Below are 23,439 nucleotides of genomic sequence, written 5' to 3'. Positions count from 1 at the left end.
TGCCTTTCAGACTTTTCTTATTATTGTTGACCTTAAGCAGTTTTACTCTAATAAGCCTAGGCATAATTTTCTTTACATTTAACCTGCTTGGGATTCACTGAGATTCTTTAAATATTGGTTGATGATTTTACCAAAATTGGGACATATTCAACCATTATTTCTGTAAATATTTTTTCTGGCCCAAAATTCACTCTCCTCTCCTGGGATAACTTGACATCATCTCACAGGTTACTGAAGTTCTGTTCTTTTTTTTTTTTTTAATCTTTTTTCTCTGTATCCTTCATATTGTTTTTTTTTTTTTTGAATTAATCTGTCTTCAGATTTGCTGTGTTTTTCTTCTGTGGTCTCCAGTCAGTTATTAAGCCCATCCAGTGGATTTTTTTTTCTGACACTTTAATTTGGCTTTTTTTGTAGTTTTCATGTCTCTGATAACATTCCCCATCTATTCACTCCTTACATACATCTTTTGCTTTACGTCTTTGAGCACATTTATAAAAACCATTTTAAAGTCCTCTGATCATTCTGACATCTCAGTTTTCTCTGGGTCTGTTTCTATTACTTGTTTGTTTACATCTTTGAGAGTCACATTTTTCTGTTTCTTCTTATGCCTAGCAGTTTTAAATTATATGCTGATTGTTGTGCATAATACATTGTAGGGACTCTGTATTATGTTGTCTCCTCTTAGGATTCTAAGTTTCGTTGTGGAAAATAACTAAATTACTGACAAGTGCTTTTGATCCTGTCACAATTGGTCCTGTTCTTTGCTAGGACAGGTCTATTTTAGATTTATTTTACTCCTAGAACATGGCCCTGACTCTGTAGAATGGTTCTTACTCCTAAACATGGCCTTTGTGGAGACTAAATGCTGAGGTGATCGGTGACGTCTGCACTATGACTGGGCTGGAAGTCCATCAACTCCTGGTTTAGTTCTCATTCCAGCAGCAGCTATTCTCCACCAGACCTGTACATGTACATGCAAGGCACATGTACATCCTAGTGCTCAACTAACGACTTGTGCGTAATCCTTACACAGACTTGTTAAATCTCTTCTGCATAGCTCTCTCCTCTCCAATATCCTGCCCTGCAAATTTTAACCTCTTTAGCATCTCCAAATTCCAATCTTTCCCCCTCAGTTCACTTAGACCATCATGCCCATTCGGACTTGCTTCCTGTGCCATGATCCAAAAAGTGCCCTCAGGCAGAAAGCCAAGTGAGTATGGGGTTCCCAGGGTGATGCCCCCACCCCTTCAAGGATTACATTCTTGTGTTACTTGTTGTCTAGGGCCTGAAAACAGTTTCCTCACACATTTAGTCCAGTTTAATGGTTGTTTATGGGAGGAAGGCAAAGTCCAGTACTGGTTACTACTCTATCATGGCTAAAAACAGAAGTCTGGGCTTAAGTTTTAATGAAGCAAATCTTGGCAAGCATTGATGCCATCCAGCCAGCCCATGAATTGATAGAAGTCTTTCCAGGGTAAATTTCTGCTGAAAATCAAGGTTGGAGTTGGTGTCAACTGAGCCTAACTGCCCATCTCCAGCGGGAGCCCACCCTTTGTGTTGTCTGGCTCAGGAGGCACCCAAGGATGCTAGGAAATGACCATCCCTGTGCCATTTAAAGAGAACAGAAATGTGTATTTGTAATGATTGAGTCATCAAGGCAAGATTAAATCACACTCCTTGCACTCTGTTAATTACCTTATAGATTTATATATAAAAGACTTTAGATAGATTTTCATCAGAAATAGTTAACATAGTATAGTTCATTTTTCAGGGATGATGAATATTAGTAAAACATCTTTCATAATGCAAAGTATGTAAACTACTTTAATATACATCACCACAATTTAGTCATCATAGCCAGCCTAAGAAGAAGTTAGACATGATAGTTTTATTGTTCCTAATTTACAGATGGGGAAACTGAAGTTCTCTGTAAATGGTTTTCAAAATCACATCACAGTTGAAGGACCTGGGACTTAAACATAGGCAATCTAACTCCAAATTCTGTGCTTTTTCTCCTGCGTTATCCTGCCTCTCAGCATTTATGGTTTTCTTAATGCCTGTTAATGACATCATCATCATCCAGTCTGTTCCCCAAGCCGGAAATCTCTATCTCACCCTTGATTTCAGTTTTCAGTAGATCATCTGGTTGCCGTGCAAAGAATAGTTGGGGGAGGGAGTGATATTTGAAGCAGAGAGAACATGTAAGTGGCATGTAGAGGGTCCAGCCAAGATAGAAAGAGTGGATGGATTTGGTCTATATTAAATATTTTGGAGATAGTCAACAGAGTTTGCTGATGGATTGGATGAGAACGATAAGGGAAAGAGAAAAATCAAGGATGGTCCTATTTTGAGCAAATGTGGGGATAGTGGATAGTCTCCCTGCCACCAGTCTTTTTTGATTCTAGTATATTCTCTACTTGGCCACCAGAGTTATCTTCCTTATAAATGTGACCTTGTTGCATTCTCTCACTCTTCTGCTTTAAGACCTCCACCAGCTTTCTGTTCGTTGTGCATGGTGATAACATATTAGACCACTAACCTCCACCTCTTAATTACTAATCCCGGGTTCCTCGTCTGTCTATATCTAATGTTGTTTGATAGTGCCTACCTCATGGGGCAACAGTCAAGGTAAGTGAGATAATATCTATAAAGCTCTTGACAGAATACCTGACACAGATTATCTCAGTAAATAATAATTCATGTTATTGCTATTAAGACTAAACTTTTTTAGTTTGGCATACAAGCCCCATACATAATATTCAATGTTTGTATCCAGCACCTGTTCTGGCACCTGTAGCATAGTAAGAATGCACCAATGTGTGATATGAATGTGTGTGTGCAGGTATGGAATGACCTGACCCTCTGTAGTGGATGAACCAGTTCATACCGGAGCCTTCCCAGAGAGGCTGTGGACCTTTAAAAACTGGGCCATAGAAGTATCACTGGGTCATTAATTTAAAGATTTTTTTTTAAGTTTCTTCAGGATTAATTCATTTTTGATTAACAGTTTACTCCATCCTGTTATCAAAGTCTGCAGATTTGTTGCTTTGTGAACCATTTGTAAGAAGCTGGTCTTTATGTAACATAAGCATAAAATCACATTTAACAAGGATTCCAAACAGTGAGCCGATCAAGTTACATCAGAAAATCTGACAATGTGATGTTACCTGAAAAAAACATAGTATAAAAGTATGTATGTATATTTAATATGATTGTATACTTATTGTACAAGAAGTGGGATAGCACGGGGGTGAGGGCACAGACTCTGAAGGCAGATGCCTGGGTTCAAATGTTGCTCTGTTGTTGACTAGCTGGGTGACACTAGGCAAGTCGCCTAGCCCTTCTGCTTCAGCCTCCAAACGTACAAGGTCAATTTAAGGATAGATGAACTAATATACGTAAAATGCCTAGAATAGTGCCTGGCACGGAATAGTACGTGCTATTTAGTAATAATCCAATTCTTTGAAAAAAATTCTGTACACACACATGTGCACACTTGCCTGCATATGTTGTAAAAAAAACAGTGGGAAATGTCAACAGTTGTTTTCTCTGGATATAGGGTTACTGCAGAAACATTTTTTTATCATGTTTTATGTTTCTTATAATCAAGAGCAACCATATATATTAAATTTCTTAAAAATCATCAGGCACACAGTATTTCCACTGGCTTTTCCTCCTCCCTCCTCAGGAGTGACATCTCACCTAGCTGAAGCGCACTTGTTTACCTGAGCCTCACACCTGCGAATTTCTTACATAGGTAGAAAGGCGTAAAATTAGAATCAGGAGGAGGAAAACAAGAATGGAAAAGTTACCCGTATTAAGAACCTCTTTGTTACCCTGAATCTTTCTCTGCATCTATGCATCATGATATCTTTAAGTTCATAAGCATCTGTGATATGTTCATCAGTGCATAAAAATTATTTACATACATACATATATATATATATATATATTTGTTAGGATTTTTATAACTTCCCATTGTGTCCGCTGAGCTCTCTTCTCTGACAAATGTTTTGTTCAGTGTTTCGGTAGAACGTGGGCCTTCCTTTCTGAAGCCGCGTTTTTCTCCTGCAGGGAGTTTGCCTGGCGTGATCCCGAGTTGCCTGAAGTCATTCACATGCTGCAGCACCAGTTCCCGTCAGTTCAGGCAAACGCAGCAGCCTACCTGCAACACCTGTGCTTTGGCGACAACAAAGTGAAGTTGGAGGTACAGGACCAGTGCCTGGGATGCCGGAGTTGGCAGGGTGGGGAATGGGGAGGGCCAAGCAGTGCCTTTCCGTTTAGCAGCTGCGTGCTTGTGTGCTTAAGAAATGACCAGATGCAATCTAGAGGCCCTTTTCAAGGGGTGTTCTGATACCAGTTATTCTTTTACTTCTCAGCTATGCATTTCAATATTTCTTGGGAAAATCTGAGATGAGATGATTTCTTGAAGTACATTTAGCATTTTCAAATCATGTGTCCACTCGTTAGCTTATTCATAAAACATGAAACAAAATCAATTTAACCTGCATTTTAAAAGTATTTTCTATAAATCTATTAGGCACAAATTATAGTATGTACTTGTGAACTCATGTATTTTAAGAGATTCTGGTCAGAATCGGTGCCAACGCACAATTAATTAAGTAAAGGATTTATAACCATTACTAATACAGAACATATATGAATATTTTATTTCAGATTTTAAGCTTTTGGGGTTTTTACAGAAACATAGTGAGTCAGTGATGTTGGCTAGATTTAACATTTTAGACCTTTTTTTTTTCTCCTGCAATGTCATATGGAACCTAAGTGTTTTTCACCCCTTAAAATTTAGAGCAACACACAGTTACAGACTAAAGGTGAATGCAGTACATAAAGCCCAAAACTATTCACATAAGTTATTAATGAAGTGACAAATGGAAGAAAATTTAGGGAGAGTCACCTAGAGAAAGAATTCTAGAAAGCAGATGACTTCAGTCAAACATCTCTTCCTGTGTTGTCTTCGACTCTGCATAGGGCTTTGTTGTGCTTGTGTATTTGTGCATTTCCCTTGGAAGTGACAGCAAAATCCCTGTGTACGTCCGGGGGCTTGGCCTGTGGCCGTGCTACCTGCCTGTGGCCGTTGATCCACCGGGGCCTCCCTTCCCTTCTTCAAGCCATGAACCCATGAAGAGAGCGTCACCTTAGAGAGTGTCCTTAAAATTTATAGCACATGTAGTTTTTAGACTAGAAAATGATCATTTGAAATGATCTGGAGTTGTATGTTTCCGGTGATCTTTCCATAACAGACTTCTGTTTGATCTCTGATTGACCACATGTCACTTAGGCCTGGTACCTAATATTTTTCATTCTAGGTGTGTAGGCTAGGGGGAATCAAGCATCTGGTTGACCTTTTGGACCACAGAGTTTTGGAAGTTCAGAAGAATGCTTGTGGTGCCCTCCGAAACCTTGTTTTTGGCAAGTCTACAGATGAAAATAAAATCGCGCTGAAGAATGTTGGTGGGATACCTGCCTTGTTGAGACTGTTGAGAAAATCTGTTGATGCAGAAGTAAGGGAGCTGGTCACAGGTGGGTAAAGAATGTGATCATGTCTTGGAGGAGATGTTGAAAACCATCCAGATTCTGCCCATGTATGGTGGCATCGCGAAGGACTTGGAGGTGACAATACAGTGCTCACAACTGTGACAAAGGCTGTGTGTAAGTTAGTCTAATGACTCAGAAGGTACTTGCACTGCTGCAGTCACCTCGACTAGTGTCATTTGTTGTACTTGTTAGTGCGCATAAGTATCAGCTAATAGATATCTTGTCACACAGACGGCTGAATACGTCATGTTTCATTACATATTCCATACTAATTACTTGTTTTAAATAGACCGGCTCTCCTTCATTATGAAAATAAACTGTACTAGGTGGATTGGCTACCTTCCAGTTCAGTTCAGCCTGTGTCTGAAAGCCTGTTAGTATCTCAGATGCTTCTCTAGGTACTGGAGGTGTAAAGATGAATAAAACTCAGTCCCTGCCCTCAAGTAGCACTTGGATTCCAGAGGAACACAAGTAATTTTCTGTGAATGTCAGTGAAATGTGCAAGTGTTGGACTTCGTAGAGGTTGCATTGGGAGCGCAGCAGATGGGTAGGGAAGTTCTCTGGTCAGTGTGAAACCAAAGCTGGCCTAAAGGTTGAGGAGGCATTGGCTGGGTATAAAGGGGAAGTATTTCCAGTCGCAAGCAGAGGCTCAGAGACAGCATGGGTTATAGGGGCGGAGCTGCCAGCAGGAGGGGGATGCTGAAAGGAGAAAAGAGCAGAGAGAAACACAGGCCTGGTTTGGGGAACTTGTGTCCCACATGCAGTGGGAGTGATTACAGGGCATGGCGTGGCTAGTTTGGGCTTTTATATGCATTCTTCCAGCAGGCAGTAGGGGTGGGGGATTGATTTGAAGTCGATGAGCCTGGCACCTGGGAGGCCCATGAGGAGGTCAGTAGTCTAGAGATAATAGCTTGAACTGTATCAGTGGTAGAAAGAAGGGGTGGGCAGTGGAGAAGAGGAAACAATGAGAGAAATATTTCATGGCCAGGCCACGATGGTCCAACATGGGGAGTGAGAGTCCCAGAGGAACTGAGTGATGCTTTGTCTTGAGGTCAAGCTGAGAGAACAATTCTGCAGGAGGGCGATCAGTGACAGCACTGTTTATAACAGAGTATTCGGGGGAAATACTGAGTATTCATTGGTAGGAAAACGGTTAAATAAATGGCAGTACATTCACACAGTGAAACCACATAGAAAGGCTAAAATAAGTGCATTAGAGATATCTGTAGCAACATAGATAAATCTCTAGAAACATTAGTAGAATGATAAGCACAGCATGACACTATGGTATAAGTTTTCAAATATGCAGGTTGAGGCTATCTTTATTTTGTGATATAGGCACATGCAATAAAGGTAAAATTTTTCATTAGAATGATAAAAGACAGATTCAAGATGGTGGTTACCTCTACAGGGTGCGGGTAGAGAAAAAGGCATTGAGGAGTATAATCCGGCTCCAACTTCTTTAAAAGGAAAGAGAAATCTGAAACAAAGAAGACAAAATGTTAATACAGTTGATCCTTGAACGACCTGGGGGTTGGGGGCCCTGACCCTCTGTGCAGTCGAAAATCTGCATATAACTTATGGTCAGCCCTCCGTATATGTAGTTCCTCCGTATCCACAATTCCACATCTGTGGATTTAACCAGCCACCAATTGTGCAATACTACAGTTTTTACTATTGAAAAAAATCTACATATAAGTGGACCTGTGCAGTTCAAACCCATATTGTTCAAAAGTCAACTGTATTTAACAAAGCTAGGGGTGGTGGACATCTGGGTGTTTGTTATATATTTGCTATGCTATTTGTCATGCTTGAAATAGTTAATCTAAAATGTTTTAATGACATTTTTTCCAAGTGAATCCCATTCTCCACTAGCTTCCACTATGAAATCAGAGCTTTAGGTTCTGTCAGCTGTTATTCAGTAACACTTAGAAATGTAGCAAACCATCTTGAATCTAATATTTAGTTAAGGGGAATCAACTTTCTCATAAGATAGTCATGTTCAAAATAAGTACCCTGTACTTCAAATAAGGTATGAAAATTACGTACTAAAAGTAGAATGCACTTTATATATAATCTTAAACTCCAGAATGGACTGCCTGCCCTAATGTAATTTGAATATTAATGCTTTAACACATCTCAATTACATATTGATTTATTAGTAAATCAATTTAGCTCCCTCTTTATAAAATGCTTTTGAAGCATCATCAAACCCTCTCACACCAAAAAATAAATTATTTACATTTACATACTATGTATTGTGTGTATGAAATGAAAATTAGAACAAGCTAAATAGAATTAAGAAAAAAAAATTATAGACATATCCATTCTAGAAGTTAACACAATCACTGTGATTACACCCAAAAATTTGTCCTAAGCTCCCCGTTAGGAAGACAGTGTTATTTGTAGTATGTGAGTACTTTCTTTCCTCGTTTGATGTCTCTTTCCCATGATTTTGAACTCTTCTGTAAACGTTCAAGTAATTTCTCCCAGTAATACACCTGTACAGCCAGCAAAGCTGCAGAATGATGTGTGCGGGCTCCATGAGGGATCAGCAGTGACCCAGGGTCGACCTGACCTTGGAAGCACAGCTTCTACTAGATTTGGTTCTCTTTTGATTAACTAGGCAGATTTATCATGACTTGGTCCTTACATCCTTGATGTGCAGCCTTTTTCTCTTCTTCTGTCATAATTTCCCACGGGAGGAAGAAGTCTTGGCTGCATTTTTGTTTCTGAGGTTTTATCCTTGGGAGAAACTCTAACAGTGTCTTTCATGAACTGAGCTCAAGGGGTTTGTATGATGTAGTGATAAACAAGAAGTAAAGTGCATGAAAGTTTGGTGATTTTTTTTTTCATTTTAGAATAAATCAAATTTATTTGAAGTAGAGCCAGACTTTACTATTAAGGGCTTTTATGTACTAATTTACCTCGTGCGTACTCTGGATGGGAGTGCTAATTTAGATGTTTTACTGCATATATCCTCATTTCTGTTTGGGAGCAGTACTAAGTTGCTGAGAACACAAAAGTTTTAAGACTTGGACCTCGACCTTGAAAGAGGATATGAGTTTTCATAATGCAAAAAGCTATTTCCCTAATAGATTGTATCAGTTCCAATATAAAACTAGCAACAACCTCTGATATTTCTTTTTTGGAAATAGCTGCCAGTAGCTTTTAGGCATTTTTTAGAAGTATTTTTTGGCCATACTTACAGGTTAGGGAATATTAAGAACTGTTTTATAACTCTATACTTTTACCTGTAACAGTTTATACTGATATGTGGACAGATTGCTTATGAAATGTTTTCTTCCAAAGTAGTCTTTGCTTTGGAATGGCAGTAGTGTGTGTAAACAATTCACTGAAATGGCAATATATAAAGGAGTTGGACCAGAGGACTTCAGACGTGAGTTTCCAGTTTCAAAATGCTAAGTGTCAGCCCAAGTTTGATTTGTACATAAACACTATCTACCTAATATGAAACTACCAAGTCATAATAAATCGAGCATAGTTGCTTGTGGTTGTGTGTGTATTACATGTATACATGTATTTGTAGGTTAAGATTTATGGAGACAAGAAAAATTATTTATTCACATTTCTCAGTTCCAGAATTTAGTGGTACCAACTTTAACTGATGATCAGTAATGTTTAAGAGCAACTAATCCCTGATGTATTTTAAAGAATGACAAAATCAAGAGAACCTTGAGCTCTTTCATTAACTATTCCTGAAGTCAAATACTCATAAGCTGTCTCTAAATCACCGAATCACAAGGTTGGAGGGGACCTCCAAATTCATTTTGTCCAATCAGCCATCCAATGCATGGAGCCCCTGTACGGCTTCCACACAAAGTAGCTGCCCACCATGTGCTTGAACCCACAGGGATGGGGGCTCATTACTTCGTGGGATTAAGACTGAGCAGCACAGTTGTCCAGAAAGCAACAAGAAGACATTAAGTATGACTTGAGAGGCAAGGAAGATAAGCCCTCAGGACCTCATTTTGCCTAAGAGTAGCCCTACAAGAGAAGACCAGTTAGCCCCAAATCCAGCCTTCCAGACCTTGCCTAACCAGGAAAGTATGTCCCTGTCTGAACCATTTTCATTGTAACATGTCTGCTCCAAACATGGGTAGCAGGGTGCTATGTGACTGCATCACCCACCATTCCCTATTAGCTGCCCATCTCCTAGAAGATATCCTTCCAAATTTAATGTTCTTCCAGTGTCTCCACAAAATACTCTGGCTCTGGCCAACCTTGCACGATGCTTGGCCTTTGTAGGTATGGCCTATGAGTTCTTCACTGTAAACTGTAGTCAACTTAGGGTCATGAAATGTTAAAGCACAATGAACCATTGTGTTCAAAATATTGTGTTATTTGAAGAAATTACTATCCCCTTGAAACTAGGTATTCTGTTGTCCTTAATATTAAGTGATTCAACCTCGTTATTAATTCAAAGCCTTTTCTTCCAGTTCCCTTTGTTTCAGTCTGGCATTTTTAATGCACTTCAATGCAGAAATTTTAGCTATTCTTTTCAAAAGATGTCTTGCCTTTGCTTTGAATGTAATAACTGCCCAGGGCCTGCATTTTTGGCCACATCTTAATTTGCAGGGGTAGGAAGGAAAAATACTTTTGGCCCAGTGTATTTTCCCAGGACAGTGTGGCTGTCATTGTTAATTAAAATAGTTCCCTAGTATGGGACATGATTCTTGTGTTTTCTTCATTGTGTTGAACATGTTCCAGGTTGGAACCTAATGAGCTTTTCTTTCAGTAATTGATGATATGTGTAGGTGCTTAGGCTGAGGTTTTTATTACAAAGGTACTTTTTACCTTTATTGTGCTTAAACCTGAAAGCTGGATGAAGTATCGTTGTTCCCCAGTTGGGTTATAAAATGAATGTCTGCTAGGCCAGAAACTATGGGTGGAAAGTGGGAACATCTTGTCACTAGAAGAGATATGTTGAACTCATTTGTTCAAGATAACTAAATATGTTTCTAAGCTAGGATATATGAGTTTCAAGTTATTGAGCATCCTGAAAGCATCATTTTTTAAAACTATATAAATTGAAGATATTGCATAGAATCTGCAGGCCTACCTTTTAATGCACCAGATGTCCCCAAATTATCATGCTTCTCTTACCCCATTAACACTGGTGTTAAGTACCAAAAAGTAGCCTTTGAATAATAATGGACTTTGTTTAAATGACTGCTATATTCACATTCCTTCCAATTTAGCAAGAGATTATTATTCATCCATATGGCTAAGTAAAATATTTCCACACTGTTTATTTTTAAATGTTTGGATGCCAGCAATGGATTCCAGACGCTATGAAGAACGTGAAATTAGGCATATTCCTTTCCTGATCATTAGCTCCATATTTCTAATTAGACAGTAAATTAATAAGAAAATGATAGTTGTGCACCAAGGAAGGGGACATGGGCCAGGCTCAAGTTTAGCAAAGAGCAGAACATCCTATAAAGAGTCAGAGCCTAATGGACATGGATTCAGCCTTTTGGATGATTATGTGCCATTACAGAATGAAATGATTATTAAACATGTCCCCTTGGCCTAACTAATGTGCCTTCAAAACAGTCGTTTATTCCCTGGTACAGAGAGGAGTTGGCCTATTACTTTCTGTCCTGCTTTTTCTGAGCCCCTAGAGCTGTCAGGAGTCTCATGGGTAGTTTTCAGAAATCCAGCAACATTGCCTCCCAATTCCAAGCCCAAGTCAGTAGGATCCTTACCACTTGGCCCTCTTTATAAAATAATAGCAAGAGGAATGTGCACTCTCCTATTTACTGAACATTTCAAACCATAAAAATTAGTAATGAGAAATAAAATGACCAAAGTTTCATTGGTAACAAAACAAAAATAGTTTAATAAATCCAACAACTCTTAATTCAGAGTCACAGAACTTTGAGCTGGAAAGGGCCCTAAAGAAATCTTCTATTCTGCCCCCTGTAGTACAAGATGAGAAACTGGGATACAAAGAGACTGAGTCCAGAGGTTGGGCTTCTGACATGCAGGCTGGAGCTCTTCCTTCCCTGCCTCTGCCCACCCTGGCCCATCCCCAAAATCTGGGGGAGGGTGCAAATGCCCATTTTCACATGTCATTTCCCTTATTCTCTCAAATTACCACCAAAAAGGGAAAAGGAAAAAAAAATCCCATAATATCTCAGTTACTCTCTGAATTTCACCCAGGTATATAAATATTTTTGAACTTGGTCACTAGCACAGCCACATCAAACTAATGATCAGGTATAATCCTAAAGCTTCAGGTTGCTTAGAAAACATGTGAGCTGTGATTTTAGTCTTGTGAGTATTTCAAGATTTACAGTCTGAGTATGAAAAGATTTGACCTTGGAAGTGGAATATGACATTCTGTTTTGTGTGCGGGCTTCTGAATGCCGAGTAAGATGAGGCAGTCAAGTGGGGAGACTCAGAGATTCCTGTAGAATTCAGGTGGTCAGCCAGTGGTCAGGGTAGGATCTCTCAGCACAAGACAGGCCCCGTAATGACACTCCCTCAGTAAACTAGACAGCACATCGGTATGAGAAGGATGAGAGCACATGACGAAATTCTCAAAAAGAGGTGCCCAAGAGACCCCACCCAGGTCCCTCGGGTACTTCGCAGTTTCTGAGTCTGTCTTATTTCCCGTGACTTAGGACTGGAGGCACTTTCGTCTCTAAGCTTCTTCTGCTTGGACCAGATGACAAAGTGGAAGCCTTAGTGCCATTACAAATGAATAAGCACATTCCTGGAACACATAAAAGTCAGCTGTGGAACCTACAACTGTGGGACTTTGTCCCAGGGAAATCTCTGTGGTAGTGTAAATAAATTCTCTGTCAGAGCATGAAACGACCTGAAGAGCACCCAGGGTGGCTAGGTCACTGCTCCCACTGCCACCTCTGTATCAGAGCAGTTCTCTCAGGGGGCTTTCCCTTCATGTGACCTGTTCGCTTTTACAAACTTCCCCCTAACATAAAGAATCATCCTTTACGTGCCTTATGGGCAATTCTTTTTTTTTTTTTTTTTTTTTTTTTTGCGGTACGCGGGCCTCTCACTGCTGTGGCCTCTCCCGTTGCGGAGCACAGGCTCCGGACGCGCAGGCTCAGCGGCCATGGCTCACGGGCCCAGCCGCTCCGCAGCATGTGGGATCCTCCCGGACTGGGGCACGAACCCGTGTCCCCTGCATCGGCAGGCAGACTCTCAACCACTGCGCCACCAGGGAAGCCTTTACGGGCAATTCTTAGTCAGCAGTTCTGAATTTTAAGCTGATTGATTTTCAGAGGAAATGCCTTTCCAGGGTACATAGGACTGTATACCTCTATGATGTCACTAATCCTCTCAACCTACCCCTGAAGTTGGGAAATTACCTAGGTAAGAAAGAATACGGTGAAATGCAAAGTGGCTCTGTAAATGGAGCTTTAGAAATCGATAGATCTTTTCAAAGATGCTGTGATCCACCTTTGTACCTGAAAAATCACAGAAACAAAGGCTTATGTCCTTTAAAGACTAAAAATATAAAGATCTATCATTCAGGTTCTTGGGCTGGGGACAAATTTAAGCAGTGGGAACAGTCCCCTTTAGATTGAATATGTAGGCTGGGGCCCTACCGTGTGCAGCGTCTGCGGCCAGCTCAAGTCTTCGCTTCCACACAGCCCCCTCCTGGGCAGCTTCCTTCTCTCAGATCACCTGAGCCCTCACTCACTGCGGTGGGAACCTGAGGTCCTGACCACCGTGACCACAGCTGGGCCTGACTGTGCCTTCCCATGCCTGGCATGGAGGATGCCTCAGCTGGGCCAGAAATCTCAGGGAGCAACGAGGGACACAAGGCAAGCCCACCAGGCTGACCAGGCCAGGCCTCCTCGCAGGACCCCAGCTCTCAGGGCAGCTGCACTGCCCACCACCTAGGATGCCAGCTGTGCCAACCAGCAAGGAGTGTAGCAAAGCCTAGCCTGGCAGCAGGGGCACAGGAAGAAGAAGGCCATGAGCCGGGCCTGTAAGGCAGCTCCAGGACTGCACGTTCAGGTACTCTGCAGCTCACTGCACATGTTTTCAGGAACCTCTGCTGAGATGGTCTCATCCTGGGAACCCTGGAAATGATTATCCACCACCATGACTTGTTTTCCTGGGAATTTATCCAGAGAAAGGCATTTCTATAACTGAAGACAGTCCTTTCGTCCCACCCTCACAATAATTGCTCTCCCATTATTTCAGTTCTGTTTCAGTTGCGTAATTTATTCACAGCATTCCAGCCCTGGTGGAAAGTTTGAGTCATTTACCTGAAGCCACAAAATGGCAGACACTTCTCACACTACTTTCTTCTCGCTACCCCCTTGATTTCCTCGTTGCTGTTACCTGTACCATATTCTCACACAGGAGGCGAACTGTTGGCTCATCTCTGACGTCCCCCTCAGCTTGCGTCAGGCTCCAAATTCTCATCACAAGCACTCACTCTCCCTTCCTCTTTGCTCTCCCATCCCCTCTGCACTCCTTCAGGTCCTCATCACACACTCCCTGACCTACTGTCCTGCGACACAGGCTTTGCCCCTCCTGGTCCATCAGCTTCACTGTCCCCTCCTGGGATAATGCCTGTCCCTGCAGTCCATCCTTCCCCAGCTGCCGGTCCAAATCTGCAGCCCCTATCCTCCCCTCACCTTCTGGGCCAATCCTAGCCTCAAGGCTTCCCCACTCCTGCCCCTCCCAGCTGGGAGGGCACCCCCCAGCCCACTTCTCCCTGGCCTCTGCCCTTCACACGCCAGTTTGAACGCAGCGGTCTCCAGTTCCACACCAAGGCGGAGGTTTGCCTGCTAAGAAAAACATCCAGGGAGAGGCAGCATGGGGTCAGGAGTGAGTGTGGGCTCCAGAGTCAGATCCACTTGTTTCCTTCCAGCTCTGTGAGCCCCGGCAAATCTCACCCGGTACCAGCTGCCCGGTGAGAAACACAGTACCTGCCGCTTGGCGTTTCTGTGGAGCTGGCCCTATTGCTCTTCCTACTGGTGGGTGCTTTGACAGAGCTGCCTGGTGCTGCAACTATTTGTGGCAAGGCTTCCTGGGAGCGGAGGGCTCACCTACTTGTATCCCTTAGAGTCTGGCCTGAAAACATCCCTACCAGCACTCTCCAGTAGAAGTGTAAACGCAGGGCACATGTCATTCTGAACTTCCTAGTAGCCACATTAAAAAGGAAAAAGAAAAATGTGTTTATTTTAATAGTGTAGTTTGTTTAACCCAATAGTTCCAAAATATCACTTCAACTTGTAAGCAGTATAAAAACAATGAGGTGTTTTACATTCATTTTTTTCGTACCAGGTCGTCTTAATCCAGTGTGTATTTTATACTTACAGCACATCGCAGTTTGGACCAGCCACACTGCACTCGCTCGATGGCCACATGCAGCCAGTGGCTGTTGTATTGGACAGTGCATGTCTAGGCTGTGCTTGGGTATAAGTAACGTGTCTAAAAGGCATGAGGTATAGAGCTTTAATGCTGGAAGGGGGCAGGGATACAGGTGACCGTGTTGTGACAGGATATAGTAGCCATAGCATCTTGTCATTACTCTGCCCAACTGAAAGTTGCAGAGGTTTATAAAAACCCTACTGGGGTTAGGGAAGAGCTTCAAGGCAGCTGCAGAGAGAAGAAATGGAGATGTGTTTTTGCTAGATCCTGGGTGTTTCAGCCAGAGACCATCTTGGGAATCACGATGGAGGCATGTGCTAGGAGCAGACAGGGGCCCTTGGGTTCAAAGGCCCATATTCCTGCCTTGTTATCCACAGACTATGGGTTTACGAGAAGCACACATGCTTGGATGCTTATATGCAATCTGCAGCCTTGATGTTTTATATTTTCACTTTCAGTCTAATATTTCCACCCCTGCAAGAATGCTTGCAGGGTGGGTATACACGACACCAACCTGTTCCAAGCAGCCCATGGATGCAGAATAGCTGGGAGGGGATGAACATGTATACCAGGCAGTTCTGACCCCCAGAGAGCTGAAGCATGATAGTGACTTATCATGATGCTTACTCTGTGCAGGGAATAATGCGGCCAAGACCTGGTTGGCTCTTCTCTGATTTAATACTCTTCGCACCCCTAAGGCTTGGGTGCCTCGTGGACATCTCATGAAGGAGCATGTCTGAAACAAGAATGTCAGGAACAGACATTGAGAATGAGTGATGAAAGAAAACGCAGGGGCATGTCCAGTGGTGATATTGGAAGTGCACTAGCACTTTTTTGGCTGTTTTATTTTTCTTTTTTGCAATGCCCATGAACCCTTGTGTTATGCAGTTTTGGGAGGAGGGGTTGTTTGTTTGGGTATTTTTTTGACAATTAGGAAGCAGCAAAAATTGAATACTATATAAAAATTAATGGGTTTAGATTTCTTTCATATCAGAAAAAGAAAGAAAAACAGTTGCATAGGCTGTTAGGTATTTATGCTACCAGAGAAATAGCATTTTCAAAATGTTGTTTGGTTGGTTTTCTAATGTCCTTTAAGAAATGCATTTTTCAAATGGTGCTATTATTTTAATTAATCAACTAAAATCAGTTTCTAATTTAACTATGAAATTATCATTTGGCTGTAAGAATAGCTATAATGCTAGTTTTAAACGTGCACTCTTTCAAAATTCTGTGGCCTAGGATTTATGTGAATGGTATTTTAATTACTTTACTCATTCTTTGTGGGGAAAATGAACTCTCATCTCTTATGGCAGTTTCGCATTGTGGTTACTGGTTACTCATAATTATGTCTACTTTTTCTTGTGGTAGAGAATAAGCAGCGTTTTCTACAGTAGTATGCAGGAAATTCCCTAATATTTTCAAAATGAGTTTGTTTATATATATTCTTAGTTCTCACAACAAATAGCTAATTGCTTTAAATAAAAACCTCAAGTTTCCTAAACTGAATTATAGTTTATTTTTAACTTTCTTTTAAGGAACCAAGAGACAGTGGAGTGTGCTGCTAAATATTTTTGAAAATAATTTTGCACTAGGACGTCGGAGCTGGAGGTTTATCATGTTGATGGAGAATGCTAATATTTCTGTATTTCTCATCAGTCTCGCTACATATGGGAGCTGGTGTATTTTCCATTCATTACTTACTGTTCTAGGAACATTCTCCCTGACCCATTAAATGAAGCCCTAGACAGAGTAAGTGGAAAGAACTTTGTTTTATTACTGCTTTAGTGAGGCAAGTGCACACAGGTATTATTAGTTGGTCTTAAGAATGGTGCTTTTTACTTTGAGTAGAAAAGCCAAAGTAATCATTCCGTAGCTAAGGCTTTTAAGTTTAAGTGAACCTTCTTCATCCAATGTTGGTTGATCAGAACTGGTTGTTTTGGCTTTCCATAACCTTTATTTTTGAAAAAGAAAGTGGGGAGGAAAAACCAATGTCTTGGAACTTGCTTTGATGAAAATGGCGAGTTAAATCCATACCAAATGTAGTTTCTTGTGTTACATAACAAAGTACAGGATTAGAGGGATAATGTAACTTTTAATGCGGGATGAGAAAGCTGCCTTTGTGTGGATGCCACAGACTTAACAAAAATAGAATCTTTCATTTCTTCTGATCAAGAATAATTTTGAACATTTTTTGAAGTTGCAGGAGAGGTAGCTTTAATTTCTATAGCAGACTGATTTTATGAGTCATCTGAGTTGACCGAAAGATAACCTAGTCAGCTGACCTACAAGTCTACTGAAGGATTACGTATTTTTAAATAATTTAACATTTTATAATTGGGCAACACTAGTCCTTTCTTTATGCAGTCTGAGGGATGGGGATTCAGGCATTTTGGTGTAACTTAACTTCTGATTCTGGGAGATAGAGCAGCAACATAATTCTCCTAGCCCCATAGCTAGGGTGGTAGTTTCAGCAACCACCCGTTTTGGCCTTCGTGTGAAAAGCAGGCAAAACTATGCTGGCAAACTCCCTTAAAGATCCAGACCACTGTTCTGACCCTCTCCATGTACTTACAGACCTTCAGGGACACTCTCAGGACACTCAGTTTTAAGAAAAGGTGTGAAAGGGAGGGAATACATACTTAGGTGCTAAATCTGACAGGCAAAAAATAAAAGGGAAATCTCAAAGCAAATACAGGCTATTAAATTGGAACCATCAACATATATTTCTGAGCACCTATTATGTCCCCTGCATATGTGTAACCAGACATATAAAAGAAAGGATAGTAGAGTGTTTCTTACTCATTATACTTGCCTAATGAAATTTAATATTAAATTTAGAAGAAGAAATGCTCATCATCCTGTAAAAAGTCAACATGTAGAATTTCAAGCCTACCAAATAATTAAATGGGAAGTGAATTCCTTCTGTGCATCTTGACTCTTTAAGGTATTATGTGTAAAGCACACAGTGCCTGGCACAGAGTAAAACCATAGTAAATGGCCAAGTAACTATTGTGTATGTTGATTTACGAATGTTTCTGCTCTCCAATCCCCTGTAGATGTAATGGCTAATAATAAACTGTAGAATGACATATAACTCCACTGGTCATTCTAAATGCCTGACAAGGAAAAGAAAGAGCCAGACAAAATCCTTGTTCCAGCACAGAAAGTCAGGCGAATCCACAAACCTGGGAACTCTCCTCTTTCCAGAGTAGATCTTAGAAGTAGCCAGGAGTGGAGGCAGGAACCATGAAAAACAAGCTTTTCTGCCAGCAGTCGGAGAACTTCTAGGCATCAGCTCCAAGATCCAACGTGCTCAGTAAGAACCACCCCTCTTCTTAGTCGTGTTTTCACCTGAAGTGTGTGACTCAGCACTGTTTAATTTTCCGTAGAGATGTATCTAATTTTATACCTATAACCTACAGTATGATAGACTTTACTTTCCATAAACCTTGCCTTAAATTAACGTTACTGGAATGCATTTATTCTGTGAAGTAGAACGTAGCTTCTTGGAAAATGCAACTCTCCCCCATGTGTAGAATTTCGGGGAGTGAGAACTTTGAAATGCTTTCACAGAGAGAAAAACTGCTCCAGTGGCCTTCAGAATCGCATGTTATAAAACTGTCATCAGGAGAGGTTAGGAAATGACCCTTCCCCACCAGTGGCCTCTGGGCCACATGCTGCCCCTCTGGCTGACTCAGGCCCCGGGCCGGCCCCTTCAGAGCGCTGGGTGGGGTGAGGTTGGCCTCGTTGGCAGAAAATGTTAAAGCCCTATTCGTGGCAGCTGCTATCATCCATGCTTCTGTGCCTCGGCCCACTCTCCTTCTGTCTTCTCTCCCCTCACCTATTATTTGGGTCAGAACCAACCTCCAGAGATTCCTTTTTCATCCTTAGCTCCCAAGGTCTCTTCTGTGATCATCCGTCCTCGGATACTTTTCCCCTAATACAGTGCTTTTCAAATGTCTTTGAGACACGAAACCCTTTTTTCAAACAGAAACATACAGTGAAGCCCAGTGTTGAGAACAGATAAGGATGGAGCTGCTCCCGATTGGAGCCCTGCCGCCAGTTCTCACCCACCTCCCACATGGCTGCCCCTAAGAGCCCGGCGGAGCCCCCAGAGTCCAGGGAGCCCGGTTTAAACCCACTCACATAGATGCAGCCAGTTTTATCAGAATCCACAGAGAAGTAGCTCAGCTTGTGGAGTTTCAGTTCCCTTCATAAGCACCTGCAGTGTTCTCTGCCCTCTCTCCAGGACCATCAGCCACAGGACAGTTATGGAAACGAAGGTCTGTCGTGGTGGACAGAGCAAGCCTTCAGAGGCAAAGCAGGGTCCTTCCTTTTCCCGATGCTAAACTGTCCAAATCCCCCTCGAGTCCGAGCCTGACTAGATGGGTCACCGCTGAGGCTGAGGTCCTGAAAAGCTGTGCTTATGGTGGGCTGTCCCACCCCAAAGGGTAGGAGCAGAGAAAGGATGAAAGTCTTGGGGGAGCAAGGGAAACCCAATCAGCAAGGCCCAGAAGTCAAAGCCAAGTGGGAGAGGAGTCAGGACCCAGGGCGTTTCCCAGGACAGAGCCCAAGCATCTGCCGCTGTCATCGACCATCCCTCCACGGTGTGAGTGGGTCAGGGCAGATGTGCGGGGAATGGATGGTCCTCTCGGTTCACAGAGTATTGTTTTACTCTCTTCAGTTCTAGCCCTTTGCTTGAACCCCTCCTCCCTCCATAAAGAAAGAAAACTCCTGTCGGCTCTCTCCCGCCTCCCTCCTTCTTAAGGGGCCCTGCGATTTTAGGCCCCGAGAAGGCTGCGCAGGCAGTTTACAGGCTAGCTCCTTGGTCACCAGAGCCAGAGCAGCAGTTTTCAGTCTTGTCTCTGGCCCAGCACTCTAGATCAGTCATGTCACAAGCCTCACATGCTTCCATGGACACGGGCGGGTTTTGCCAACTCCTTCCCCTCCACAGGCCTCGAGCGTTTTTGTATGTTGATAGTTCTAAAATCACTATACTGTACTGACTGATGCAACTTGCCAAGGATACATCAGGAGTGTAGGGCTCTGAAGATCCAGCTGTACCATCTCTCCTCCACCCCATCCCCTCTTACTTAGGAAGATGCATCAATGTGAAAATGACATTAGAGTAGGTATAATCCTGAATTTGCTCTGATTTCTAAAAGAGTAACTATTAGGAAATATGTGCTTTATTACAACAAGTTAACCCTCTTATGGTTGACACAGAAACGAGGACCCTCTAATATGCTTATAATTCAAATAACACTCTAATAAGCTACATTTAAGGTCTGGTGTCCCAGCAATATTGATACGAATTACAATATCGGAAGCTTTTAATTTATTGTTAGTCTCACCTGTATCCAAAAAGGAATGGTAGTAACTTGCACATGCTGATAAAACTCTTAACGTGGAAATAGAAATGTTTAAACCTTACGGAAATAGAAATGTTTAAACCTTATCTAAATAAGGGAGATAAGACAAATGTAACCACCCTTTGTGCAAGTTACTGCAAGCATAATATTTAAGCATGAGCTTCCCGGTAGCAAAAGTAAGAAAAGGAAGTGTGATGAAGAGAAAGTATCCTTCTTTTGAGAAAGAGAAGTTCTTTTCAGGTACTAAATTTTAAAATTGGTTTGTCACACACAACACTGAATGTAAGGGATGATACAATGAACCACATTTTTACAACCACCACAGATGCATCATACTTATGACCCTTGATTGGATTGTGCCCCTCCCCCTCACAGAGTAACTCTAATTTGCTTTGCAAAACCATAGTCATCTTGCCTGATAGATACATAGGCTCCAAAACTTAAGATAAGGACAACTTGGTAATATACTGCCAGAAGCTTACATATGTTCAGTCAACATTTATTAGAGGTCCATCCCCAGCCTGGTTGTAAATTCAGGCCATGGATTAGGTTTGGAACAGACTGAATTCCCATCAATTAAAGCTAATATGTTTATTTCATTACTAAAACTGCAGGATTTCTAATTGATTTGATATTTAAAATCTCATTCTTTAGGAGTTCTTTGGAACTTATCCTCATGTGATGCCGTAAAGATGACAATCATCCGCGATGCTCTCTCAACCCTGACAAACACTGTGATTGTTCCACATTCTGGATGGAATAACTCTTCTTTTGATGACGATCATAAAATTAAATTTCAGACTTCACTCGTTCTGCGTAATACGACAGGTTGCCTGAGGTAAATGTTTGTTTCTTCTTTACGATTAAGTCTGTGATTAAATAATATGTGTCATAGCTAAGTTGATTTCAGGATGATTTAATATTTCATTTTTATTAATACCTCTCTAAGTTTCCAAGTTTTTTTTTTAATTTAGACCACTGGGCTTTGTTATCCTATGAGGAAAACATTGTGAGCACGGAGCAGTGGCTTGAGAGACATTATCTTATAAATGACTCTTCTATAGATCAGTCAAAAAAGGCCTTTCAGTCTGAAATTACTGTCAAAATTCCAGTGTTTTCCACTTGAGCAGCATTTTTCTGGTTGTCACATTCTGATTGCTAATGTGTCAGCAGCCTGGTATTTGTTTAAATTCAAAATGTGGAAGTGCAAACTTCAAGTTATAAAGTAACTTAGTCACGGGGATGTAATGTGCAGCAAGGTGACTGTAGTCACTAATATTGTGCTGTAAAGTTGAAAGAAGCTAAGAAAGTAAATCTTAAAAGTTCTCATCACAAGAAAAAAACACTTGGTAACTTTGTACGGTGACAGCCGGTAACTAGACTTACTGTGGCGATCATTTCACAATGTCTACAAACGTCAAATTATTGTTCTGTACACCTGAAACTAATATAATGTCTGTTAATTAGACTTCAGTCTTTTTAAATGTAATGATTAAAACTTTTTTGCTTTTAAAAGGGTGCAAAAAGGTGTGGTTTAAGCAATCATTGGGTTTAGAGTTTTATAAATCAATGAAAATGAGCCCAAATACTCTTTTCAGTGATTATCTTTAGCATTTAAAATCCATAAAGCCTCCTTTAACTGTACACGGTGCTGCTCATTATTTGCCATTAACTCTCATCAGCTCAATTTCCACCCAGTTTCCCAGGCTTACTGGGAACTTGAAACAGAAACCTTGGGGCAGAGTGGCCTGGTGACAACAAGAGTGGGCGCTGGCTTCAGACAGACTGACTTCCTGTCCCATTCTGAGCCTCAGTTTCCTCATCTTTACAATAGGGGTAATAATAACATCTCAGAGTTGTGAAGACTCAGCTTGTATAAAATGCTTCGTGTAGCGTCTGACACACAGTGAGCGCTATTTACCGGTTAAGCTAAGATGTCTGAGCATCTCTACACCAGAGCTCGAGAGAGGGGGGCAGGGAGGGGCCTGGGCTTCTGCTCTGAAGCCTTCTGCTACTGTGATGGGTAACTGGGGCAGGGGAGGGGAGGGGGCGACAAGAGTCAGGCTCCTAGAAGGCAGGCCAGTTCCCTGACTCAGATTCCTGCATCACAGGACGGGTCACATGGCCTCTACTGCTGATCTGTGGGGCAGCAGCTCATCTCCCTGTACCTGGCTCAGGGGAGGCCGTGAGCCCTCAGCTAGCCTGCCAGGCTTCAGGGGAGGCCCAGGGACAGGACACACGCTCAGGCTCCCCCAGTGGTTCAGGGCTATTAACAGTTGGTGAATGCCTTCTGTGTAAATTCAGTGATGGACAAAACAGAGTAGGTCGCGGCTCGGATAGAACCAAGTTCTATTGATGGAGACAGGTAAATAAATAAACAAGAAAATAACAACAGATGCCATTTAAAAAATAGGGTGATGTAAGAGTTACTAGGTGTCACTTTGATGGTCAGGCAGTCTCTCATAGGAGGTGAAGTTTAAGCCTAGTCGGAAATACCACAGGAGCTGCTCCTGTGAGGGCAGGGGTGGGGGAGGGGAGGAGGACACACTGGAGACAAAGGGAACAGGGAGTGTACAGGCTCTGGGGCAGGAAGGGGCTTGAGGCTGGAGCTTAATGGGCAAGGTGCAGCGTGAAACCAGTTACCTCGGATTTTTTAGATCAGAGCAAGGAGTGCACCACGTGCCAAGTGTCATGGGGAACCATCAGAGGGTCTACTCACAAGAGTAGGGATGGTTTCTGGCTGTGATGGGGGCAACAGTGGGGGCAGGAAGGCAGATGATGAGGGTGACAAAGGCCAGGCACCGGAGAGAGGTCGGCAGAGCGGAGTACGTTGTGGAGGGAGAGGCTGACAAGGTTTGCTCACGGACTGAATATGAGGGGCGAGGAAAAGGGAGGAAGTAAGGACAGCTCCTAGATCTTCGGCTGGATCAGCTGGGAGCAGGGAAGTGCTGTTGATGAGGTCCAGCAGAGGGGCGGAGGAAGGGTGGAGAGGGGAGCAGCTGAGGGTTTTGTCTGGTCCACTTTGAGATGTCTAATTAGCTGTCCATGTGGATAAAGGTAATCTCTGGGTAGACAAGTCTGGAATTCTAGAGAGGGGTTGGGCTAAAGATAAAAACTGGGG

At 42.1% G+C, this 23,439-nt stretch overlaps 1 protein-coding gene across 12 annotated transcripts in view; it reads left to right on the top strand.

Moving 5' to 3' along the window:
- Positions 1 to 23,439, top strand: part of PKP4 (plakophilin 4) — a 247,608-nt gene that overhangs the window by 203,819 nt on the left and 20,350 nt on the right. For 9 of the 12 annotated variants that reach the window (XM_081242575.1, XM_081242576.1, XM_081242574.1 and 6 more), the window contains 3 exons: positions 4,075 to 4,207; positions 5,331 to 5,544; positions 20,973 to 21,156. In XM_081242575.1, coding sequence (XP_081098701.1) covers positions 4,075 to 4,207; positions 5,331 to 5,544; positions 20,973 to 21,156 — 531 coding nt within the window. The remainder of the gene's footprint in view (positions 1 to 4,074; positions 4,208 to 5,330; positions 5,545 to 20,972; positions 21,157 to 23,439) is intronic. The other 3 variants (XM_081242577.1, XM_081242573.1, XM_081242571.1) reach the window with 1 other exon arrangement.

This window comes from Mesoplodon bidens (assembly GCF_964165515.1).
Source record: "Mesoplodon bidens genome assembly, chromosome: 8".
Taxonomy (NCBI): domain Eukaryota; kingdom Metazoa; phylum Chordata; class Mammalia; order Artiodactyla; family Ziphiidae; genus Mesoplodon; species Mesoplodon bidens.
The sequence above is the reverse complement of the archived record's forward strand: the minus strand, read 5'-3'. Positions and strand labels throughout refer to the sequence as shown.